The 21,943-nt window shown below is 44.2% G+C and overlaps 1 protein-coding gene and 6 non-coding genes across 7 annotated transcripts; 2 read left to right on the top strand and 5 right to left on the bottom strand.

Annotated features, from left to right (window-relative positions):
• Window positions 1-498: 498 nt before the first annotated feature.
• Window positions 499-569, bottom strand: trnag-gcc. The gene has a single exon. It is a non-coding gene; the product is annotated as a tRNA-Gly (tRNA).
• A 4,138-nt stretch (window positions 570-4,707) lies between these two features.
• Window positions 4,708-4,778, bottom strand: trnag-gcc. Its single transcript has one exon. It is a non-coding gene; the product is annotated as a tRNA-Gly (tRNA).
• Window positions 4,779-7,244: 2,466 nt separating this feature from the next.
• On the bottom strand, window positions 7,245-7,315 carry trnag-gcc. Its single transcript has one exon. It is a non-coding gene; the product is annotated as a tRNA-Gly (tRNA).
• A 1,776-nt stretch (window positions 7,316-9,091) lies between these two features.
• Window positions 9,092-9,162, bottom strand: trnag-gcc. The gene has a single exon. It is a non-coding gene; the product is annotated as a tRNA-Gly (tRNA).
• A 3,075-nt stretch (window positions 9,163-12,237) lies between these two features.
• Window positions 12,238-12,308, bottom strand: trnag-gcc. Its single transcript has one exon. It is a non-coding gene; the product is annotated as a tRNA-Gly (tRNA).
• A 224-nt stretch (window positions 12,309-12,532) lies between these two features.
• On the top strand, window positions 12,533-15,797 carry esr-5.L (bHLH-WRPW transcription factor ESR-5 L homeolog). Its single transcript, XM_018253773.2, has 4 exons — window positions 12,533-12,679; window positions 12,860-12,955; window positions 14,382-14,469; window positions 15,190-15,797. Exons 1-4 carry the CDS (start codon window positions 12,638-12,640, stop codon window positions 15,573-15,575), a joined length of 612 nt encoding a protein of 203 aa, XP_018109262.1. The 5' UTR covers window positions 12,533-12,637; the 3' UTR covers window positions 15,576-15,797.
• A 5,924-nt stretch (window positions 15,798-21,721) lies between these two features.
• On the top strand, window positions 21,722-21,803 carry trnal-uag. The gene has a single exon. It is a non-coding gene; the product is annotated as a tRNA-Leu (tRNA).
• Window positions 21,804-21,943: the final 140 nt, after the last annotated feature.

Here is a 21,943-nt window from a genome sequence, read left to right as displayed (position 1 = left end):
TGGGCAATTATGTACCTGGGAAAGCTGCACTCCAGCCCTGGGAATCAAGATTCACAATTGCGGAAAAGGGGGGAAAATTACAGATAAGGGGTGAAGGGCGAGTCCCACTATGGCCAATAACATGCAGCAATGACTATTTTGAGGGCTTTTCAGTTTGGGGGGAAAATGCCCCGGCCCCTACGCAAACAAACCTGAGCCAGATAATAGAACCCAGAAGAACAACGAGTGGGTTTAGTGGCCCAAGGAGCCAAAGTAGAAAAAAGACTGAATAATAAAGCAACACAAGGGGGTCACAGGTGGGATTTTGGGGATTGGGACTTTATGCTGAAGTGTGCCCAGACTCCTGGATTTTGTGGCCCTGCATCAGAGAAGTCACAGCAGGTGGGAATGAGAATGGGGGCCCTACAGTAGGGCAATTAGGATGATTAGCATTAGAACAGATAAAGTAAGATTTTATACACAGAAATAAAGTCCCATTTACAGCAAGAAAAACAGAGTTGCATTGGCCGGGAATCGAACCCGGGCCTCCCGCGTGGCAGGCGAGAATTCTACCACTGAACCACCAATGCTCACATAGTAAATCTTAAAAGTTACAAAGTATCACTGCCAGATTGATACATGTTCAAACATGTTCATATCTTTCAGCATGTGTTGCAAATACCATTCTTTAGGTCTACAAGTAGCTGTTCCCCCTGTGCCCACCCTTCTCCTTCCCGACTGTGTCATTGCAGAGAGCTGAGTTGTAACTGCCCTTATTGCCCCTGATGTGTCTGAATGTTTTCATGTAATTCAGGCCAAGTTGCGTCTACTATTGTCAGAGCGGGACTTGAGTCACTTCCAGAGCACTTGTTCAAGATGGCAACATTGTTTTTCTCACCCGATTGGCAATTAAATGCCCTTAAATGGGCACCTTGTGTCCCTGATCCTTCTCAGCAAAGGGAATTGTCAGGAGGAAAGGAAGGAGCCAATAGGCTGTCGGCAGAATTATCTTATTATGGGTAATGATTAGATGGTACCAAGGGGTCAGAGAATCTCCTCTAACACAGAACCCATTTATTATAGTCTGTTGAGCACCCCAAACTGTTCACAATGTAGATTCTACAGAAGCCTCCTCCACCCAACTCCATAGTCATTGACCTTCTCCAGCTCAGAGCTACAAACATCTGGACAAAGTGTGTCTGGACTTGTGTATCTGTCCCAGCAGGGCTTCATTATAACCAACCCCCCTCCCCCAACAACACACTCCTTCCTGCCCTGAAAGAAAAGAGTGAAAACCACCCAGTGTCACCTAAGCACAAGTCACCGACACCTTCCTACGAGTCACAAATGGCACATGCCACCAGCTGGAAACCATGTCCCAAAATCCCCACCCCATCCAACCATTGTCTCATCATATCAGTAGATTGGGACCGCTGTTAAAATGGCGATTAAGAACAAATTACTTGCACCCAGCTCTTCAGCTTATGCACAACTAATATAGAGAATTTCTATTTTATAATTACTATTGTTTTAAATGCCGCGTCCCATCAACCAGCCACCTAATTATAAAATTGACTTCTACTTCCCTAAAGCATTTCAGTAAATAAGAACTAGTTATTTGGAAGTAAATCCCCTGGTCTACCCCATCTGAAAAAGCCTTGTTTGGGTGACTAGTTCTCAGGGATTCCAAGTGAGAATAGCAGAGAGTTGCAAATTACTGAGCTGGTGTCACCTATTGACTGTCTGTAGCCCCAGTGAGTGGAAGTGTGTCCATGGGAAAGCCACACTTCTTGCTTTGCAAAGACTTTGATCTTCCCATATGAATGCCTTTAAGCAATGTCCCTTCTTACCCATCTCTGAATCCTTGCTGAGACTTTCCTTCCATAACTGTGTTTCCAAAACTTTCTGCTAATTGTCCCTTCTTGTGCTAATGAGCTATATATGCATACATTTACCTGGAAAGCTCTCCTTCTCCTGCTCATCAGCAAGTGAGACTTACTGGACTGAGCCAACCAGTCACTTGCAATCACATTCCAATTCTTGGATGTTTAGGGAGAAATACAGGAGTTGGGCTGAATACTGGATTATCAATAACAAGGCAGAAATTTACTCAACATTCATTTCATAACAGAAGGAAATAGACTATGTGCTTTCTGATTTTCAAGTGTTATATTTCATCAGACCTTACCAGAGCTCCACTTTTTGGTTGGTCTATGGATCCCTATAGATATCTTCATCACAATCAGATATTTGTCTCCATATCCATTAGAATCACACTCATCTTTATATATATATATATATGACTTTTCCATGTCAGCTCCATCTGGGAAAGTCCTGGTTGTATTGTATGTAGTAGAGGTAAGTCTAAAGCAACTGGACTTTTTTTAGTTTTCTTGAGAACATTTCGTCATTCATCAGAGCTGCTTCTTCAGCTCAACTGTTGAACTGAAGAAGCCACTCAGTAAGTGGTGGAACGTTTTCAAGAAAACTCGAAAAAAGTCCAGTTGTTTTTACACTACAAAATACTGTATATCGTGACCTGGACGAATGAGAATCTCCATAGACATCCTGGTTGTATATTTCCCCAGGGATCCTGAGTGAGAAGAGCACTTGCAAATGATTGAGTTGGTGTCTCCCATGGATTGTCTGAAGTCCATTCAAGTTGAGAAAGAATAGAAGTGTGTCCATGGGAAAGTCATACCCTTGGGCTACCATTGACTGTAGTAGAACTTTGATCTTCCCATAGCAATGCCCCCAAGCAGTGTTCTTTTCACCCCCTGGATATTCACTTTTCTAATTGAAAGAATGAGATTTCCCTTCCATACCCGTGTTTCCAAAACACTCATCTAATTGTCCCTTCATATGTTAATGTGCTGTGCATACACTCAAGGGGATGGCTCTTCCACTCGTCATGTGATGGTCCCTCCACCAAGCCTTCCATTCATTTCCTTAAAGGGATCCTGTCATGGGAAAACATGTTTTTTTCAAAACGCATCAGTTAATATTGCTGCTCCAGCAGAATTCTGCACTGAAATCCATTTCTCAAAAGAGCAAACAGATTTTTTTATATTCAATTTTGAAATCTGACATGGGGCTAGACATTTTGGCAATTTCCCAGCTGCCCCCAGTCATGTGACTTGTGCCTGCACTTTAGGAGAGAAATGCTTTCTGGCAGGCTGCTGTTTTTCCTTCTCAATGTAACTGAATGTGTCTCAGTGGGACATGGGTTTTTACTATTGAGTGTTGTTCTTAGATCTACCAGGCAGCTGTTATCTTGTGTTAGGGAGCTGCTATCTGGTTACCTTCCCATTGTTCTGTTGTTTGGTTGCTGGGGGGAAAAAAGGGACGGGGTTGATATCACTCCAACTTGCATTACAGCAGTAAAGAGTGACTGAAGTTTATCAGAGCACAAGTCACATGACATGGGGCAGCTGGGAAATTGACAATATTTCTAGCCCCATGTCAGATTTCAAAATTGAATATAAAAAAAATCTGTTTGCTCTTTTGAGAAATGGATTTCAGTGCAGAATTCTGCTGGAGCAGCACTATTAACATTTTTTCCCATGACAGTATCCCTTGGTGTCATTGGCCAGAACACTAGTCAATAGAGGTAGCTTTATTCTGGAGGAACATCTCTCCTGGATTCCTTAAATCATTTCCCCCCATCTGGAGACAAAATATCAATTAAAGCACCAGCAACTTCTTATGTCAGTGAATTATTGAGTATTCTGTATATATATATATATATCCTTTCCACTGGTGACAACAAGGCAAGCTGCAAGGAGAGAAACTATTCATTATGTGAAGCAAACTCAAAGCCTGGCAGTAGAAATTTTTGTAAATAACAGATTGCTGTCGCCTGAAGTTTCCTTGTGTGTCCTGGCTTGTGCTGAGGATATATATATCCAGGGCAGCCATCAGGGGGGGACAGGGGGGAGAGTTGTAGGGGGCCCGAGGGTAAGGGGGGCCCCGGCTATGCCACACTTAATTGATTAGCCGGGCCCCCCATCTTTCTGAGAGTTGCTGACTTCGGGAAGGCATGGACGTTTAAGGGGCCCTGGCCACCAATTCTGGCCACCAATTTTTTTTTCTCATGTGGGGTCCTACCCACCAATATTTCTTAATGGGGGGGCCCTGGCCACAATGGGGGGCCCTGACCACCAATAACTTTTTATTTTTTATTAACATGTGGGAACCCTAGCCACCAATATTTTTTACTGTGTGGTGGGGAGGGTGGACCTGTAGGTGGGGCTTGCAGTGGGCACAGCCCAGGGGGCCCAGGAAATTTTGTCGTACGGGGCCCTGCGATTTCTGATGGCGGTCCTGTATATATCTATATCTATCTATATATATATATATATATATATATATATATATATATATATATATATATATAGATATATATATATACACACACACACACACAGTGGGGTAAGTTGGTTTGAATGGAATAAAACAGAAAGTGAAATTATTGCTTGAAATAGCACTTATTCTGAAAAAAAATTTAAGAGCAATTGTGGAGTGGAGCTTTGGAATGAAGGAACTCTGGATGCATCAACTAGTGATCCATGTGCATTTAATACCTTCCCTGGAAACAGCCAGTGCCCCAAGACTGCATAGCTCTCTCCATTTGTAGCAGTCTGCATAATAATGATGCTAGGAGTCACAGAACGGAGTGAGATTCTATACTCGGAAACAAAGTAGCATTTACTGCAAGAAAAACACAGTTGCATTGGCCGGGAATCGAACCCGGGCCTCCCGCGTGGCAGGCGAGAATTCTACCACTGAACCACCAATGCTCACATAGTGCAAACTTTTCTCTTAGTGCACTCACTGATACATTGTGTATCGGCACTTTACTAGCAGTGGAGTAATACTGCATAGTCTGCATCACCAGCAAGGATTTTTCTAGGCCCCACCTTCACCCAGTGTGTAGAGTAACAAGGGACTTGTTAGAGGGTGGATTTATGTGACAGAATGCTCTGTTATACAGATAGCTAGAATCTCAGCTGCCATAAAGCAGGACAGGACTGCTGCTTACAATGGGGATCAGATATGATCTGTGCAGCCACTGGGACAGAATGTTCTGTTATACAGATAGCTAGAATCTCAGCTGCCATAAAGCAGGACAGGACTGCTGCTTACAATGGGGATCAGATAGGATCTGTGCAGCCACTGGGACAGAATGTTCTGTTATACAGATAGAACCTCAGCTGCCATAAAGCAGGACTGGACTGCTGCTTACAATGGGGATCAGATAGGATCTGTGCAGCCACTGGGACAGAATGCTCTGTTATACAGATAGCTAGAATCTCAGCTGCCATAAAGCAGGACAGGACTGCTGCTTACAATGGGGATCAGATAGGATCTGTGCAGCCACTGGGACAGAATGTTCTGTTATACAGATAGCTAGAATCTCAGCTGCCATAAAGCAGGGCAGGACTGCTGCTTACAATGGGGATCAGATAGGATCTGCAGTGTAACACAGTCCAGTGAAATAGCATCAGTTCAATTCAGCTTCAATTCCTGTGTTACCCACACAAATCTATTGGGACAAATGGGAAGGCATGAACTGTTTCCCTGTCCCCCTCATACGACACCTCTCTATCCTTGTGTGAGTGAAGGGCACGGAGAGGAGGGGGAGAGCAGAATGGCAAATGGTCATCAAATGGCAATGGGACAAGTTAGCCTTTAATCTATGAACTAACATTAAACATAGAGACACTTCAGTACAGGGCCCTGAATGGAGCTGGAATTGAGTGGAGTAACAGAATAGGTCTAAAACTAATATTTTAACTAATTTTACTTGTTTCCTTGCTAGAATCAGAGTTATGTTTGGGGGGGTATTTTATTTTATTATTATTATTATTAACATGTATTTATATAGCGCCAACATATTGCGTAGCACTGTAAAGTAAATGTGATTATACAACTAAATGACATGAATTATATACATAGAATATATGGAGTAACAAACATCACAATCAATACAGATACAAAAGGTGAGGATGGCCCTATGCAGAAAGAGCTTACACTCTAAAGGGAAGGAAGTAATACACAAGGTGTGGGAGTGGGCAAGATCGAATTAAGTGGGGGAGAAATGTGGTATTGTATGTGGTGTTGCGTTTGGTAGTTAAGCAGAGTGAGGGGAGGCTTCTCGAAAGAAGTGCGTTTTCAGAGATTTCTTGAAAGCAGAAAGGTTGGGAGAAAGTGGGACAGACCGTGGGAGAGCGTTCCAGAGGAGGGGTGCAGCCCTTGCAAAGTCTTGAATGCGAGCATGTGAGGAGGTAATGAGAGAAGAGTTGAGTAGCAGGTCAGTAGAGGAGAGTAGTAAGCGATTGGGTGAGTATATAGAGATGAGTTCAGAGATGTAGATGGGTATTATTCTCACTCACACACTGGTTCCCAGCACAGTTTATTGCCGCACACTTTCCCAGGCTCCGGTGTGAATATGGCACTTAGCTGCAAACTGCCACCTCCTGTCCCCTCTCCCAGTCTGTATTGGCAAATGTGTCCCTGGGAAAGCCACACTCCAGCCCTGGGACCCAAGGGCCACAATGACAGAAAAGGGGGTGAGGGGCGAGTCCCACTGTGGCCAATAACATGCAGCAATGACTATTTTGAGGGCTTCTCATTTGGGGGGAAATGTCCCGGCCCCTAAGCAAAGAGACCTGAGCCAGATAATAGAACCCAGAAGAACAATGAGTGGGTTTAGTGGCCCCAGGAGCCAAAGTAGAGAAAGTGAATAATAAAGCAACACAAGGGGGGGGACACACAGGTGGTATTTTGGGGAGGGGGACTTTATGCTGAAGTGTGCCCAGACTCCTGCCTTTTGTGGCCCTGCATCAGAGAAGTCACAGCAGGGGATAGGAATGAGAATGGGGGTTGTACAGTAGGAATAATACTTTCTTGCTGTACACCATTTACTTATTCATACACAACATCTAGGCTGCGTGTAGGCATGAAACACACCAAAACACACCTGAATCACGTTGTATTTGCAGAAATTTAAAGCCCAAGCTTTTGAGGACCAGCACCTTCCTCAGGTGCCGATTGAGGGGCTGGTCCCTGAAAGCTTGTGCTTTAAATTTGTGCAAATAAAATGTAATTAAGGCAAATTGCTGGAAAAAGTTGGGGTGCTTCATCCCTACACGCAGCCCAGTTCTACAGTAGGGTAATTAACATGATTAGCATTAGAAGTCACAGAACAGATTAGGATTCTATACACAGAAACAAAGTCCTATTTAGTGCAAGAAAAACACAGTTGCATTGGCCGGGAATCGAACCCGGGCCTCCCGCGTGGCAGGCGAGAATTCTACCACTGAACCACCAATGCATACAGATATATCTTTCCTCTGACTGTACTCACTGATACATTGTGTTTTATTGATGATAAATTGTTTCTTGTCAATATTTTGTTTCTCTGCCCAGAAAGTTCTTCCAGGGATTTAAAGGGTTGGGGAGAAGACCCTTATTTCCTTCGCTACAGTCATAATTGAACAGGGGGTTTTGCAGGGGGCAGTCACACTTACCTGTCACGTTCCTGAGTCTGGTTCTGATTTAGACATAAATACATGTTCAGATTTTAATGAGCCCTACAGCAAATTAATTTTAGGGCCCCCCCAACATAACCAGAGGTTGTCCTTTTTTTATCAATATATATTGAAATTGCTCATTATTTAGAGCCTCATGGAGCCCCTATACCTCCTGGGCCCCCTGCAGCCGCAGGGTCTGCGTCCTCTGTAATTACACCCCTGATGTTGATGTTGTTTGGCTCTGGGACGCGCATCACCTTCATGTGACTGAGTTTCCATCTCTGTTAATGAGCAGATCGTTAGCTCCAGGCAAGACCATCAGGTAGGCACCATGTAAAGTCAGAGGAATGTAGGGGTTTGGGCAACTGTATTATAAACTGCCATATTTCCCCGCATGGTGTGAGCCCAACATATACTCCCCCTAAACAGTGGCGCTTACTGAACCCCAAAACAAAATCATTATATTCCCTATACTTCTGTCCCCCCACCCCCAACAATCACTGGGGCACTCCCCTGTCCCCAAACTATGTGCTGTGTGTTAGCTCCACATAAAGGAGGGATTCAGACAGGTAAGTGCAGGCCTGAAGGACTCCAGAAATAAGGAAACAAATAATATTAAATACTAAAATTTTAACAAATTTTACTCTTGTTTCCATGCTAGAATCAGATGTTGTTGGGGGGGTGTTATTATACTCACTCACACACTGGTTCCCAGTACAGTTTATTGCCGCACACTTTCCCAGGCTCCGGTGTGAATATGGCACTTAGCTGCAAACTGCCACCTCCTGTCCCCTCTCCCAGTCTGTATGGGCAAATGTGTCCCTGGGAAAGCCACACTCCAGCCCTGGGACCCAAGGGCCACAATGACAGAAAAGGGGGTGAGGGGCGAGTCCCACTGTGGCCAATAACATGCAGCAATGACTATTTTGAGGGCTTCTCAGTTTGGGGGAAAATGCCCCAGCCCCTAAGCAAAGAGACCTGAGCCAGATAATAGAACCCAGAAGAACAATGAGTGGGTTTAGTGGCCCCAGGAGCCAAAGTAGAGAAAGTGAATAATAAAGCAGCACAAGGGGGGCACACACAGGTGGTATTTTGGGGAGGGGGACTTTATGCTGAAGTGTGCCCAGACTCCTGGCTTTTGTGGCCCTGCATCAGAGAAGTCACCAACACAGCAGGGGGTGGGAATGAGAATGGGGGTTGTACAGTAGGAATAATACTTTCTTGCCGTACACCATTTACTTATTCATACACAACATCTAGGCTGCGTGTAGGCATGAAACACACCAAAACACATCTGAATCACGTTTTATTTGCAGAAATTTAAAGCCCAAGCTTTTGAGGACCAGCACCTTCCTCAGGTGCCGATTGAGGGGCTGGTCCCCGAAAGCTTGTGCTTTAAATTTGTGCAAATAAAATGTAATTAAGGCAAATTGCTGGAAAAAGTTGGGGTGCTTCATCCCTACACGCAGCCCAGTTCTACAGTAGGGTAATTAACATGATTAGCATTAGAAGTCACAGAACAGATTAGGATTCTATACACAGAAACAAAGTCCTATTTAGTGCAAGAAAAACACAGTTGCATTGGCCGGGAATCGAACCCGGGCCTCCCGCGTGGCAGGCGAGAATTCTACCACTGAACCACCAATGCATACAGATATATCTTTCCTCTGACTGTACTCACTGATACATTGTGTTTTATTGATGATAAATTGTTTCTTGTCAATATTTTGTTTCTCTGCCCAGAAAGTTCTTCCAGGGATTTAAAGGGTTGGGGAGAAGACCCTTATTTCCTTCGCTACAGTCATAATTGAACAGGGGGTTTTGCAGGGGGCAGTCACACTTACCTGTCACGTTCCTGAGTCTGGTTCTGATTTAGACATAAATACATGTTCAGATTTTAATGAGCCCTACAGCAAATTAATTTTAGGGCCCCCCCAACATAACCAGAGGTTGTCCTTTTTTTATCAATATATATTGAAATTGCTCATTATTTAGAGCCTCATGGAGCCCCTATACCTCCTGGGCCCCCCTGCAGCCGCAGGGTCTGCGTCCTCTGTAATTACACCCCTGATGTTGATGTTGTTTGGCTCTGGGACGCGCATCACCTTCATGTGACTGAGTTTCCATCTCTGTTAATGAGCAGATCGTTAGCTCCAGGCAAGACCATCAGGTAGGCAGCATATAAAGTCAGAGGAATGTAGGGGTTTGGGCAACTGTATTATAAACTGCCATATTTCCCCGCATGGTGTGAGCCCAACATATACTCCCCCTAAACAGTGGCGCTTACTGAACCCCAAAACAAAATCATTATATTCCCTATACTTCTGTCCCCTCACCCCCAACAATCACTGGGGCACTCCCCTGTCCCCAAACTATGTGCTGTGTGTTAGCTCCACATAAAGGAGGGATTCAGACAGGTAAGTGCAGGCCTGAAGGACTCCAGAAATAAGGAAACAAATAATATTAAATACTACAATTCTAACAAATTTTACTCTTGTTTCCTTGCTAGAATCAGATGTTATTGGGGGGGGGGTGTTATTATACTCACTCACACACTGGTTCCCAGTACAGTTTATTGCCGCACACTTTCCCAGGCTCCAGTGTGAATATGGCACTTAGCTGCAAACTGCCACCTCCTGTCCCCTCTCCCAGTCTGTATGGGCAAATGTGTCCCTGGGAAAGCCACACTCCAGCCCTGGGACCCAAGGGCCACAATGACAGAAAAGGGGGTGAGGGGCGAGTCCCACTGTGGCCAATAACATGCAGCAATGACTATTTTGAGGGCTTCTCAGTTTGGGGGAAAATGCCCCAGCCCCTAAGCAATGAGACCTGAGCCAGATAATAGAACCCAGAAGAACAATGAGTGGGTTTAGAGGTCCCAGGAGCCAAAGTAGAGAAAGTGAATAATAAAGCAACACAAGGGGGGGGACACACAGGTGGTATTTTGGGGAGGGGGACTTTATGCTGAAGTGTGCCCAAACTCCTGCCTTTTGTGGCCCTGCATCAGAGAAGTCACCAACACAGCGGGGGGTGGGAATGAGAATGGGGGCAATTAGCATGCAGAATAAAGAGACAAATTGGGCCACAGTGTTGGTACAGGAACAACATCCTGAAAAGACATAGGGTGGGGGTAAGAGCACTTATTAAAGTGTGTCCTGGCTTGTGCTGAGGATATATATATATATATATATATATATATATATATATATATATATATATATATATATATATATATATAATTAATGGGGGGGGGCATTAATATATGGAAGGGCAGTGACCCTCAGGGCACATTCAGTCTGTGTCCCACGTCTATCAACTGCAAATTCCATTTCCAATATATAAAGTAACAGTGAGTATCAGAGTTACGGATACAGTAAAAGATACAGTTAAATATACAGTTACAGACACAGATACAGTCACAGGTATAATTAGAGTTAAAGACTCAGGTACAGTCACAGGAACAGTCACATATACAGTCACAGTCACGGGTACAGTTACAGAGACAGTCACAGACACAGTCACAGATACAGTCACAAATACTGATGACAGTAGGACATACAGTTACAGTAAGTACAGTGACCCCCTGAGGGCTCTCATTGGCTAAGTTATAAGTCAACAGACCCCCCCCTGGAACATATCTGACTATTACTTTAAATAAAAGTGAATGAGGTGTGGGTGCCACGTGGCTCTGTGGCGCAATGGATAGCGCATTGGACTTCTAGCTGGGGAAGACATTCAAAGGTTGTGGGTTCGAGTCCCACCAGAGTCGCTGACCCCTTTTTAGTTTTACTACTGGCTGGTTCTGTTTCCTTGTGAATTACTTATCATAAAACTCTCTGTAACTGACAACTTTACATTTACACTGAAAACTCTGATAGAAAGGGAAATAATAAACTGCATTATAATTATCAAACTACCCATGATCCTTTTTTTGGGGGGGGGGCATTTTTTGCTCAGTTCCCCTCCCCCTGTGCATTTAACTGTATCTAGCAGAGCAATAATTAGCCCCAAATGTCAGGAGAACTTAACCCTAAGGGCAGAGACAGTCGAGAAGATCCAGCTAGAATCTAAATCGCCGGCGGGATGAAGCGATTTCAGTGCCACCGCGCTGGCGATTTGGGGAGGCATTTCAGGGAGATTAGTCGCCCGAGGAAGAGGCAATGTGTCGCTGGGGCGACTAAATCTCCCCGAATAAAAGTTAAAAAAAACCCCTACCCCTGGGCAAATGCCCCTAACTCTTTTCTTACCTCTTGATGCAGATTCTGTCCAGCAGAGTTGACGGCCGCCATCTTCAGACGCTTCGGTAATCTGCAGAATGAGACCGGCGCTTCGGCAATTTCTGTGAGTTTCAGCGCATGGGCAGTTGTCGTGAAACAGAAAATTGCTCCAACTGCGCATGCGCCGCTCCACCGGTCTCATTCCTACGATTACTGAAGCGGCTGAAGATGGCGCCCGTGAACTCCGCGCAGAGGGGTAAGTAAAGAGTAGGGGGCTTATACCTGGGGTGGGGGGCAGCTAGGCTGGGGGGAGACGGGAGGGAGGTCTATGCAGGTTAGGGGGGAAGGGCTTTTTAACTTTAGGGTTGAATTCTCCTTTAATCCTCCCCCCGATCTGGTCCCTATTGTACAGTGCGGGGTCGGTCACCATTTCAGAAATAAAGTGAATAAAATAAAGGGAACGGATTAAAATTATTGCAGATTAGAAATAAAAAATAAATTTGTGTTGCATTGGCCGGGAATCGAACCCGGGCCTCCCGCGTGGCAGGCGAGAATTCTACCACTGAACCACCAATGCTCACATAGTATCACAACTTGTAAAGTAGTTCTTTGTACTTGCGCTGTAACTGCGCTCTCAAACCCTACGGATCACAATGACATTATTGCCCAGTCCCGCCAGGAATAACTTGCAGTTTTGTACTCCGCGCCGGCAAATGTTTCCCCTCCATCCTGTGCCCCGCCCACACACGCGCTGCTCTCCCGGCGGCTCCATATGGCGCTCACACCTTCCACTTCCGCCCGGCCCTGAGCCTTTGATGTGCGGAGGTGAGACGAGTGGGCGGGGCCAGGGAGAGGGGATTTAAAGCAGAAGGGAGAGCGGAGGGGGATCAGTTGGAAGGAGCAGACATGCCTGATATGGAATATTCCGATACTTTCCCCTCCAGGAAGGTAAGTCCGACCTCTGCAGCCAGAACCCCCTGCTTTTATCATAAGGAGATGTAACTGTCTCACTGGAATATAAATAATATATCTTATGTCTTCTTGTGCATCACAATGGCAGCTCCCCCTGTCTCTCTTTACTCTATTAGGGTCTCTTGTATTTATTTTACCCCTAATTTCTCTCCCCAGATCCTCAAACCGGTGGTGGAAAAACAGAGAAGGGACCGGATCAACCGCAGCCTGGGGGAGATGAGAATCTTATTGTTTCAACTCACCGGCAACCAGGTCAGTGCTGAGACTGAGACAAGGAATGCTCTGGGCACCCACTTGTAATATATATAATGTACCCCCTACTGTAAATGATAAGGATATTAGAAGTCACTGAGGGGTTGTTCTGTGACCATATAAAGGCACAAGGCTGCAGGCTGAGTTATACAGGGAACTCTGAGTATCACTCATGTATTATAAGGGATAATGTACCCCCTACTGTAAATGATAAGGATATTAGAAGTCACTGAGGGGTTGTTCTGTGACCATATAAAGGCACAAGGCTGCAGGCTGAGTTATACAGGGAACTCTGAGTATCACTCATGTATTATAAGGGATAATGTACCCCCTACTGTAAATGATAAGGATATTAGAAGTCACTGAGGGGTTGTTCTGTGACCATATAAAGGCACAAGGCTGCAGGCTGAGTTATACAGGGAACTCTGAGTATCACTCATGTATTATAAGAGATAATGTACCCCCTACTGTAAATGATAAGGATATTAGAAGTCACTGAGGGGTTGTTCTGTGACCATATAAAGACACAAGGCTGCAGGCTGAGTTATACAGGGAACTCTGAGTATCACTCATGTATTATAAGGGATAATGTACCCCCTACTGTAAATGATAAGGATATTAGAAGTCACTGAGGGGTTGTTCTGTGACCATATAAAGGCACAAGGCTGTAGGCTGAGTTATACAGGGAACTCTGAGTATCACTCATGTATTATAAGGGATAATGTACCCCCTACTGTAAATGATAAGGATATTAGAAGTCACTGAGGGGTTGTTCTGTGACCATATAAAGACACAAGGCTGCAGGCTGAGTTATACAGGGAACTCTGAGTATCACTCATGTATTATAAGGGATAATGTACCCCCTACTGTAAATGATAAGGATATTAGAGTCACTGAGGGGTTGTTCTGTGACCATATAAAGGCACAAGGCTGTAGGCTGAGTTATACAGGGAACTCTGAGTATCACTCATGTATTATAAGGGATAATGTACCCCTACTGTAAATGATAAGGATATTAGAAGTCACTGAGGGGTTGTTCTGAGACCATATAAAGACACAAGGCTGCAGGCTGAGTTATACAGGGAACTCTGAGTATCACTCATGTATTATAAGGGATAATGTACCCCCTAATGTAAATGATAAGGATATTAGAAGTCACTGAGGGGTTCTGTGACCATATAAAGGCACAAGGCTGCAGGCTGAGTTATACAGGGAACTCTGAGTATCACTCATGTATTATAAGGGATAATGTACCCCCTACTGTAAATTGTAAGGATTTTATGAGTCACTGACTTGTCCACGACAGTCTTGCCACTGATTATAGTCCCAAATATTACCGCCATGTGCTGGGAGTGAGCATGCTGCACTGTATAATTATAGTGAGTATCTGCATTATCCTCATACACGTCTGTCTTCTCTCACTCAGAAACTTCAAAATCCTAAAATGGAGAAAGCGGAAATTTTGGAATTGGCTGTGATTTACATCAGGAATGTGACACGTATGAAAACACATGGTATATATACACATATAAGTCTCACGTTTATCCACTAATCAATGTATTCATGTTTCATTGATTATATTGCGCTGTGTGTCTCTAATATGTTTTATATCTCTCCAAATTCTGTTCTTTTTGCCCTGCTCTAAGGGGTGTCCTCTTATCCCATAAGAGGTAGGTTTTTAAGTCTTTAGTATGAACCAGCAGTGCAGCCGACAACACATAAAATGAGCCCCCCTGGGATGTGTGCGATGAGTAATCCCTTGTTTGTTAGGGTGCTCCCCCTTAGCAGAGTGAATAGGGTGCTCCCCCTTAGCAGAGTGAATAGGGTGCTCCCCCTTAGCAGAGTGAATAGGGTGCTCCCCCTTAGCAGTGTGAATAGGGTGCTCCCCCTTAGCAGAGTGAATAGGGTGCTCCCCCTTAGCAGAGTGAATAGGGTGCTCCCCCTTAGCAGAGTGAATAGGGTGCTCCCCCTTAGCAGTGTGAATAGGGTGCTCCCCCTTAGCAGAGTGAATAGGGTGCTCCCCCTTAGCAGAGTGAATAGGGTGCTCCCCCTTAGCAGAGTGAATAGGGTGCTCCCCCTAGGAATGCAAGAGCTGTGCATCCTGAAAGTGTTCCCCTCACAGCCAATGAATTCCCAGATGTTGGATGTTCCTATTCCATAACTACAGGTCCTCCTGCTGCGGCGGGACTGGCCCTCCAGTAGAATGATGTTTAACCCTTTCCGTTCTCTCTCAGATCCGAATAAGTGGGCGTCTCCTGCTGAGAAGATGTATGTGTCAGGCTTCCGGGAGTGCTTGGACCGCACAGAAGATTTCATCAGCGAGATCAGTCCCAAGGCCAGGGCTGTGTTTTTGGACAATTTACAGACTCACCTCCAGCAGCGGCTGCTTTTGCCCCAGCAAGTCGGGGGTCCGGGTGGGGACCATGAAGAAGACTTGATGTCCAACGGGAGTGAACTGTCCCCCATCATGGATTATTCCATCTCCAGGGATGAGCTCAGCCTCTGCACCCCATCCAGTTCCTTGGGCTCTGAGAGTGGAAGCCCCCCCGCATGGCTGCCCTCCAGCCCCCCAAACCCACATGAACAGCCGCCATTGTACATATGGAGACCGTGGCCGTGAAACTTATTGGGGGTTTTCTTTGTTCCTATTGGCTAATGTTCCTGTGTGATATGTACATAGAACCCCGTATGTATCATGAGTCTGTACAGTATCTGTATGACATTGCTCGTATGTTGTGCATATGGGGAGCTTTCTGCCACTGTGATTGGCCGGATTGATATTTTGCTGTTATACAGCCTTTGTATATTTAACCTTTTAATAAAAGCATTTCTCTGTTTCATACATATTTGTCTGGTTGTTAATAAGGGGCTGGGAATATTATAAAGCTGTTTTTGCATTCACATACGTAAGGCCAGACAGTTTTCTCTATGCATTTATTTCTATGCGCGGGAGCTGCCATGCTGCGGACAACTATCAAAACAGGTTTGCCAGATCTAATTTTCCAAACCAGCCAAAGACGGTCACAAAACCAGCAAAATACATTTTCTACAGTAGCCCAAAAATAGCACAATATGCAGAGGGGGAAAAAAAATAAAAGAATAGATGAGAAAAATATGTCTTCTTATAAGTATGGAGGTGGGTGCTCCCCCTTAGGAGTGTGGCAAGGAGGGTGCTCCCCCTTAAGAGTGTTGGCAAGGAGGGTGCTCCCCCTTAAGAGTGTTGGCGAGGAGGGGGTGCTCCCCCTTAGAAGTGTTGGCGAGGAAGGGTGCTCCCCCTTAGGAGTGTTGGCAAGCAGGGTGCTCCCCCTTAAGAGTGTTGGCAAGGAGGGTGCTCCCCATTAAGAGTGTTGGTGAGGAGGGGGTGCAACCCCTTAAGAGTGTTGGCGAGGAATGTGCTCCCCTTTGGAGTGTGGCCTAAGCACAGTATGTTGTGAATATAAATATACACAGTGAAAAAAAAACTCTAAAAGAATTATTTTAATTATTGCATCAACCGCAGACATGCCGGCAAGATCACTGCATACGTCCCAACACCCAGAAATGGATTTATTACTCACTTGCACGTATTACAGCGGAAACAATTTTGGTCCCCCATCATCTCCAATGGAATATTGCATTAACCCCAGACATAGTATATATACATATGAAAAAAGGGGGGTTGTGGGCGCACACCTAAGGGACATTTCAAAATATTTTAAGCCCTGTCTCAGTAATTCAAGTAAATCTGCAAGTGCATGTCATTTTAAAACTGTTTTTTTTTTTTGTTACAAAGTTATGATCATAAAGTTAAGTCCCCGTACTACATCAAGGTAAACCCACACGGTGGTCACTAACTTGTTTACCTCTAATCATAGTATAAAAGGTATTTTACCCCTCTTTTGGTTTAAAACGTTGTATTTTTTTATAGTATACATATGGTTGTGTTGAACTACTACATGACGGTACAAAGTAATCGTATAATCACATACCAGATGCAGTGGGTTGTACTACAGACAGGTTAGGACAGACAGGCTAGAACTGCAGCAAATAGAAATGGAAAAGGGAGTTGCTTTCTACTCCCATTGCATTCTGGGTGTTGTAGTTTCACATTAACGTTGGCTGCAGGCATTTGCTACATAAAACTATATTACCCAACATGCACTGGGCTGGCACACTAGGGGGGACAACGTTGGCTAGTTTTCATAATACAAACCCGCCAAGGCCACGAAAACTAGTCCAAATCCATACATTGGCTAATTTGTACTTTGGAAACCCACCTGGGCCTTGAAATTAATTGGGATGCACCGAATCCTTCACGAAAGATTCAGCCGAATACCGAATAGAATTCTAATTTGCGTATGCAAATTAGGTGTGGGAAGGAGAAAACATTTTTTTACATCCTTGTTTTGTGACAAAAAGTCAAGCGATTTCCCTCCCGCCCCTAATTTGCTTATGCAAATTAGGATTCGGTTCGGCCAGGCAGAAGGATTCGGCCGAATCCTGCTGAAAAAGGCAGAATCCTGGATTCGGTACATCCCTAGAAATTAGTAGTCCAATTTGGCCGAAAAACCGCCAACCTGGCAACTCTGTAGCAAAAGCTCATACAATGACGCAGCTAAGGCCGGCCCCTGAGGATCCTGTGTTGCCATGGATACACGTAACGCTCACTGCAATGTGACCAGAGGGCCTACCCATAAGACTCAGAGTCAATGCTACCCCCCTCCCCCACACTAAAATCAGCCCCTTCCATCTGAGCCTTAAAGGGGTTGTTGACCTTTAAATTCACTTTTACTATAGTGTAGAGAGGGATATTCTGAGACAATTTGCAATTGGTTTTCATTTTTTATTATTTGTGGTTTTTGAGTTATTTAGCTTTTTATTCAGCAGCTCTCCAGTCTGCAATTTCAGCCATCTGGTTGCTAGGGTCCAAATTCCCCTAGCAACCATGCATTGATTTGAATAGGAGACTGGAATATGAATAGGAGAGGCCTGAATAGAAAGATGAGGAATAAAAAGTAGCAATAACAGTAAATGTGTAGCCGTATAGAGCATTTGTTTTTAGATGGGGTCAGTGACCCCCATTTTAAAGCTGGAAAGAGTCATAAGAAGGCAAATAAAAAAAATGAAGACCAATTGAAAAGATGCTTAGAATTAGCCATTCTATAACATAATAAGAGTTAACTTAAAGGTGACCCGCCCCTTTAAATGAGCACCTCGAATTCACTTTTCTTGGGAGAGAGAGATAATTAAAGGTCAAGTATTACTGCTAATTAAAACTGATGTTGATACATTCCTCAGCTCATTTATGTTGTTGTGTATTTATAAAAGCCAAAATCAGGATATGATTATTTCCAGCAGACACTTGTTGCATAAGTGAGAAACAACTCAAACACAAGCTTATAGTTACTGACAGATAATTAAAAGGGCAACTAAAAAAAAAAAAAGCGACTCTGGTGGGACTCGAACCCACAACCTTTGAATACCTTCACCAGCTAGAAGTCCAATGCGCTATCCATTGCGCCACAGAGCCAGATATCGACTGCCCTCTGCAACTGCGCTTCTTACACTCTCCCTGCTCTTCCTTGACTCCTCCCACTTGTTGATTCTTTTACTCTAAATACACGGAGTTGCCCGACCTTCTTTTCTGCTGCCGCTTTGTGCTCCTGGCCGGGGGCAGTAGGAATTGGGGTGGGGGAGAAGTTGCTTTGGGGCTGGGAAGGGGGAAGGTAATGGGTGGCAGTTGTACAGAGAGGAGGCAGTTGTACAGAGAGGTGACAGTTGTACAGAGAGGCAGTTGTACAGAGAGGTGACAGTTGTACAGAGAGGTGGCAGTTGTACAGAGTGGCAGTTGTACAGAGAGGTGGCAGTTGTACAGAGAGGCAGTTGTACAGAGAGGCAGTTGTACAGAGAGGTGGCAGTTGTACAGAGAGGCAGTTGTACAGAGAGGAGGCAGTTGTACAGAGAGGTGGCAGTTGTACAGAGAGGCAGTTGTACAGAGAGGCAGTTGTACAGAGAGGTGGCAGTTGTACAGAGAGGTGGCAGTTGTACAGAGAGGCAGTTGTACAGAGAGGAGGCAGTTGTACAGAGAGGTGGCAGTTGTACAGAGAGGCAGTTGTACAGAGAGGCAGTTGTACAGAGAGGTGGCAGTTGTACAGAGAGGCAGTTGTACAGAGAGGCAGTTGTACAGAGAGGAGGCAGTTGTACAGAGATGTGACACTTGTACAGATAGGAGACAGTTATAGAAAGAGGTGGCAGTTGTACAGAGAGGAGGTTGGGTGAGTAACATGGTATATAGGGGAGGAAAGGGACATAGTTGGCAGATACTGTCTGGGATTGTCATTGTGACACTGCTCTGTCTGATACTCAACTCACTGCAACATAAACACTAACTTACCCCACAGCCATTCACCACTATAAAGGTCCCTCTTCTTCTTACAGAGACCTTCATCTGCTTCTTCCCAGTTTCTCTCCTCCACTTCCTGCTGTTTCCATAGTTTGAACTCTTATCATGACCAATCAAAACAAAGAAAGGTGTCCTTACTTGTTTGCTCTCCATTGGGTAGTTCCTAATTTAACCCTACACATTTGGGAACAGTGGAGTAACTAGATGTTGCTGGGCCCTACAGAAAATTCATTTTAGGGCCCCAATATATCCAGAGAAAACTTCTGGGCCTCCTGGGCCCCGCCCACTGCACTGCAAGCTCCACCCACACATCCACACCACAGTAAAAACGCAATAAAGACATGAGCACAAAAAAAGCAAATAGTTTCGGCCAAAGGATTATTAACCAGCACTTCAAGGTAAACTCTTTATGCAGGTACCTACACTAATCTAAATTGCACTTAGCTTTAGCATTTGCATTTCTAATGTACAAAATAAAAATTATTTGTTAAAAACTTAAAGGGATCCTGTCATCGGAAAAAAAGTTTTTTTCAAAACGCACCAGTTAATAGTGCTACTCCAGCAGACTTTTGCGCTGAAATCCATTTCTCAAAAGAGCAAACAGATTTTTTTTTATATTCAATTTTGAAATCTGACATGGGGCTAGACATATTGACAATTTCCCAGCTGCCCCTGGTCATGTGACTTGTGCCTGCACTTTAGGAGAGAAATGCTTTCTGGCAGGCTGCTGTTTTTCCTTCTCAATGTAACTGAATGTGTCTCAGTGGGACCTGGATTTTACTATTAAGTGTTGTTCTTAGATCTACCAGGCAGCTGTTATCTTGTGTTAGGGAGCTGCTATCTGGTTACCTTCCCATTGTTCTGTTGTTTGGCTGCTGGGGGGAAAAGGGAGTTGGGTGATATCACTCCAACTTGCAGTACAGCAGTAAAGAGTGATTGAAGTTTAGCAGATCACATGACTTGGGGCAGCTGGGAAATTGACAATATGTCAAGCCCCATGTCAGATTTCAGTCTTTTTTTAAAAAAATAACTTCCCGAAACTCCGAAAAAAACATTGATTGGTCCTTTAACCATTGGTGGCCAGTGTCCCCTACACAAGTAAAGAACAATTTGTGGTCAGGGCCCGCTATAAGAAAATGGTGGTTAGGGCCTGGCTTGGCTGTGATTCTTTTTTCAATACATGTCATTAATATCAAAAGGTATTCAAAGACACATCACCTCATTCCTGTATTACTGACTTGTATCATCCTTTAATTGTATTGTTTCCTAAATACCACACTGACAATTTGTCTTCCATAAAATAAAGATTATACAAAAATAAAAAAAATGAGCAATGAAGAGTTTGCAAACGTATTTGTTATCTGTACACTCTCAGGAGGGTTATGTGCCCAATTGGCAACTCTGCATTGGCTTTGCTGCACTTCCTTCATTAGCCCCTGGTGTCTGTCACCTGCTGAGCAACAGAGATTGGTCAGAGATTTCTATGTCCCGGTTGAGCTGCATAGGGACTGGATAGCTATTTTACCAGCCTGGCCAGTAAAATATGACTGATCCCAATGTTATTAATAGGGAATAAAGATAAATATATAGGAAGGTCAGTGATCCCAATGTTATTAATAGGGAATAAAGATAAATATATAGGAAGGCCAGTGATATGATCCCAATGTTATTAATAGGGAATAAAGATAAATATATAGGAAGGTCAGTGATCCCAATGTTATTAATAGGGAATAAAGATAAATATATAGGAAGGTCAGTGATCCCAATGTTATTAATAGGGAATAAAGATAAATATATAGGAAGGTCAGTGATCCCAATGTTATTAATAGGGAATAAAGATAAATATATAGGAAGGTCAGTGATCCCAATGTTATTAATAGGGAATAAAGATAAATATATAGGAAGGTCAGTGATCCCAATGTTATTAATAGGGAATAAAGATAAATATATAGGAAGGTCAGTGATCCCAATGTTATTAATAGGGAATAAAGATAAATATATAGGAAGGTCAGTGATATGCAGCCGCAGGGTCTGCTTCCTCAATAGTTCCGCCCCTGTTTGGGAACTACTATAAGTCTGCACCATGTGTGGCCCTTACTATCCATAGGACAGGGTGGGGGTGCTGGCTGAGGATACAGGGGGAGGTGCCACACTTTATATTGTAGTAGTTTGACACCACAATTGAGCCAAAACCACCAGGGCAGACAATATAAATAGTCAGACAATATAAATAGTCAGACAATATAAATAGTCAGACAAATACTTCCTTCTTGTGTCTCCCCATGCAAAACTGATCCCTCCCCTTGTCCCCAGAGTATGGCTTAATGACGTCATTGTAATTTCCATAGTCATAACCCCAGGATGAAGGAGAACATCGTCAGGAAGGTAGCGTGGCCGAGCGGTCTAAGGCGCTGGATTTAGGCTCCAGTCTCTCTGGAGGCGTGGGTTCGAATCCCACCGCTGCCATCTCATTTTCCTTCCTTTACATTAGTCCATCATGTATTTGCATTAAACTTTTATTCAAAACTCCTTTATTTCACAAACGTTGACTATGTATTAGTGTGGAACCGGTTTTATAATGCACCATGTGTCCATGAAAAATTCAA

Source organism: Xenopus laevis, chromosome 3L (assembly GCF_017654675.1).
Source record: "Xenopus laevis strain J_2021 chromosome 3L, Xenopus_laevis_v10.1, whole genome shotgun sequence".
NCBI classification, from domain to species: Eukaryota; Metazoa; Chordata; class Amphibia; order Anura; family Pipidae; genus Xenopus; species Xenopus laevis.
The sequence above is the reverse complement of the archived record's forward strand: the minus strand, read 5'-3'. Positions and strand labels throughout refer to the sequence as shown.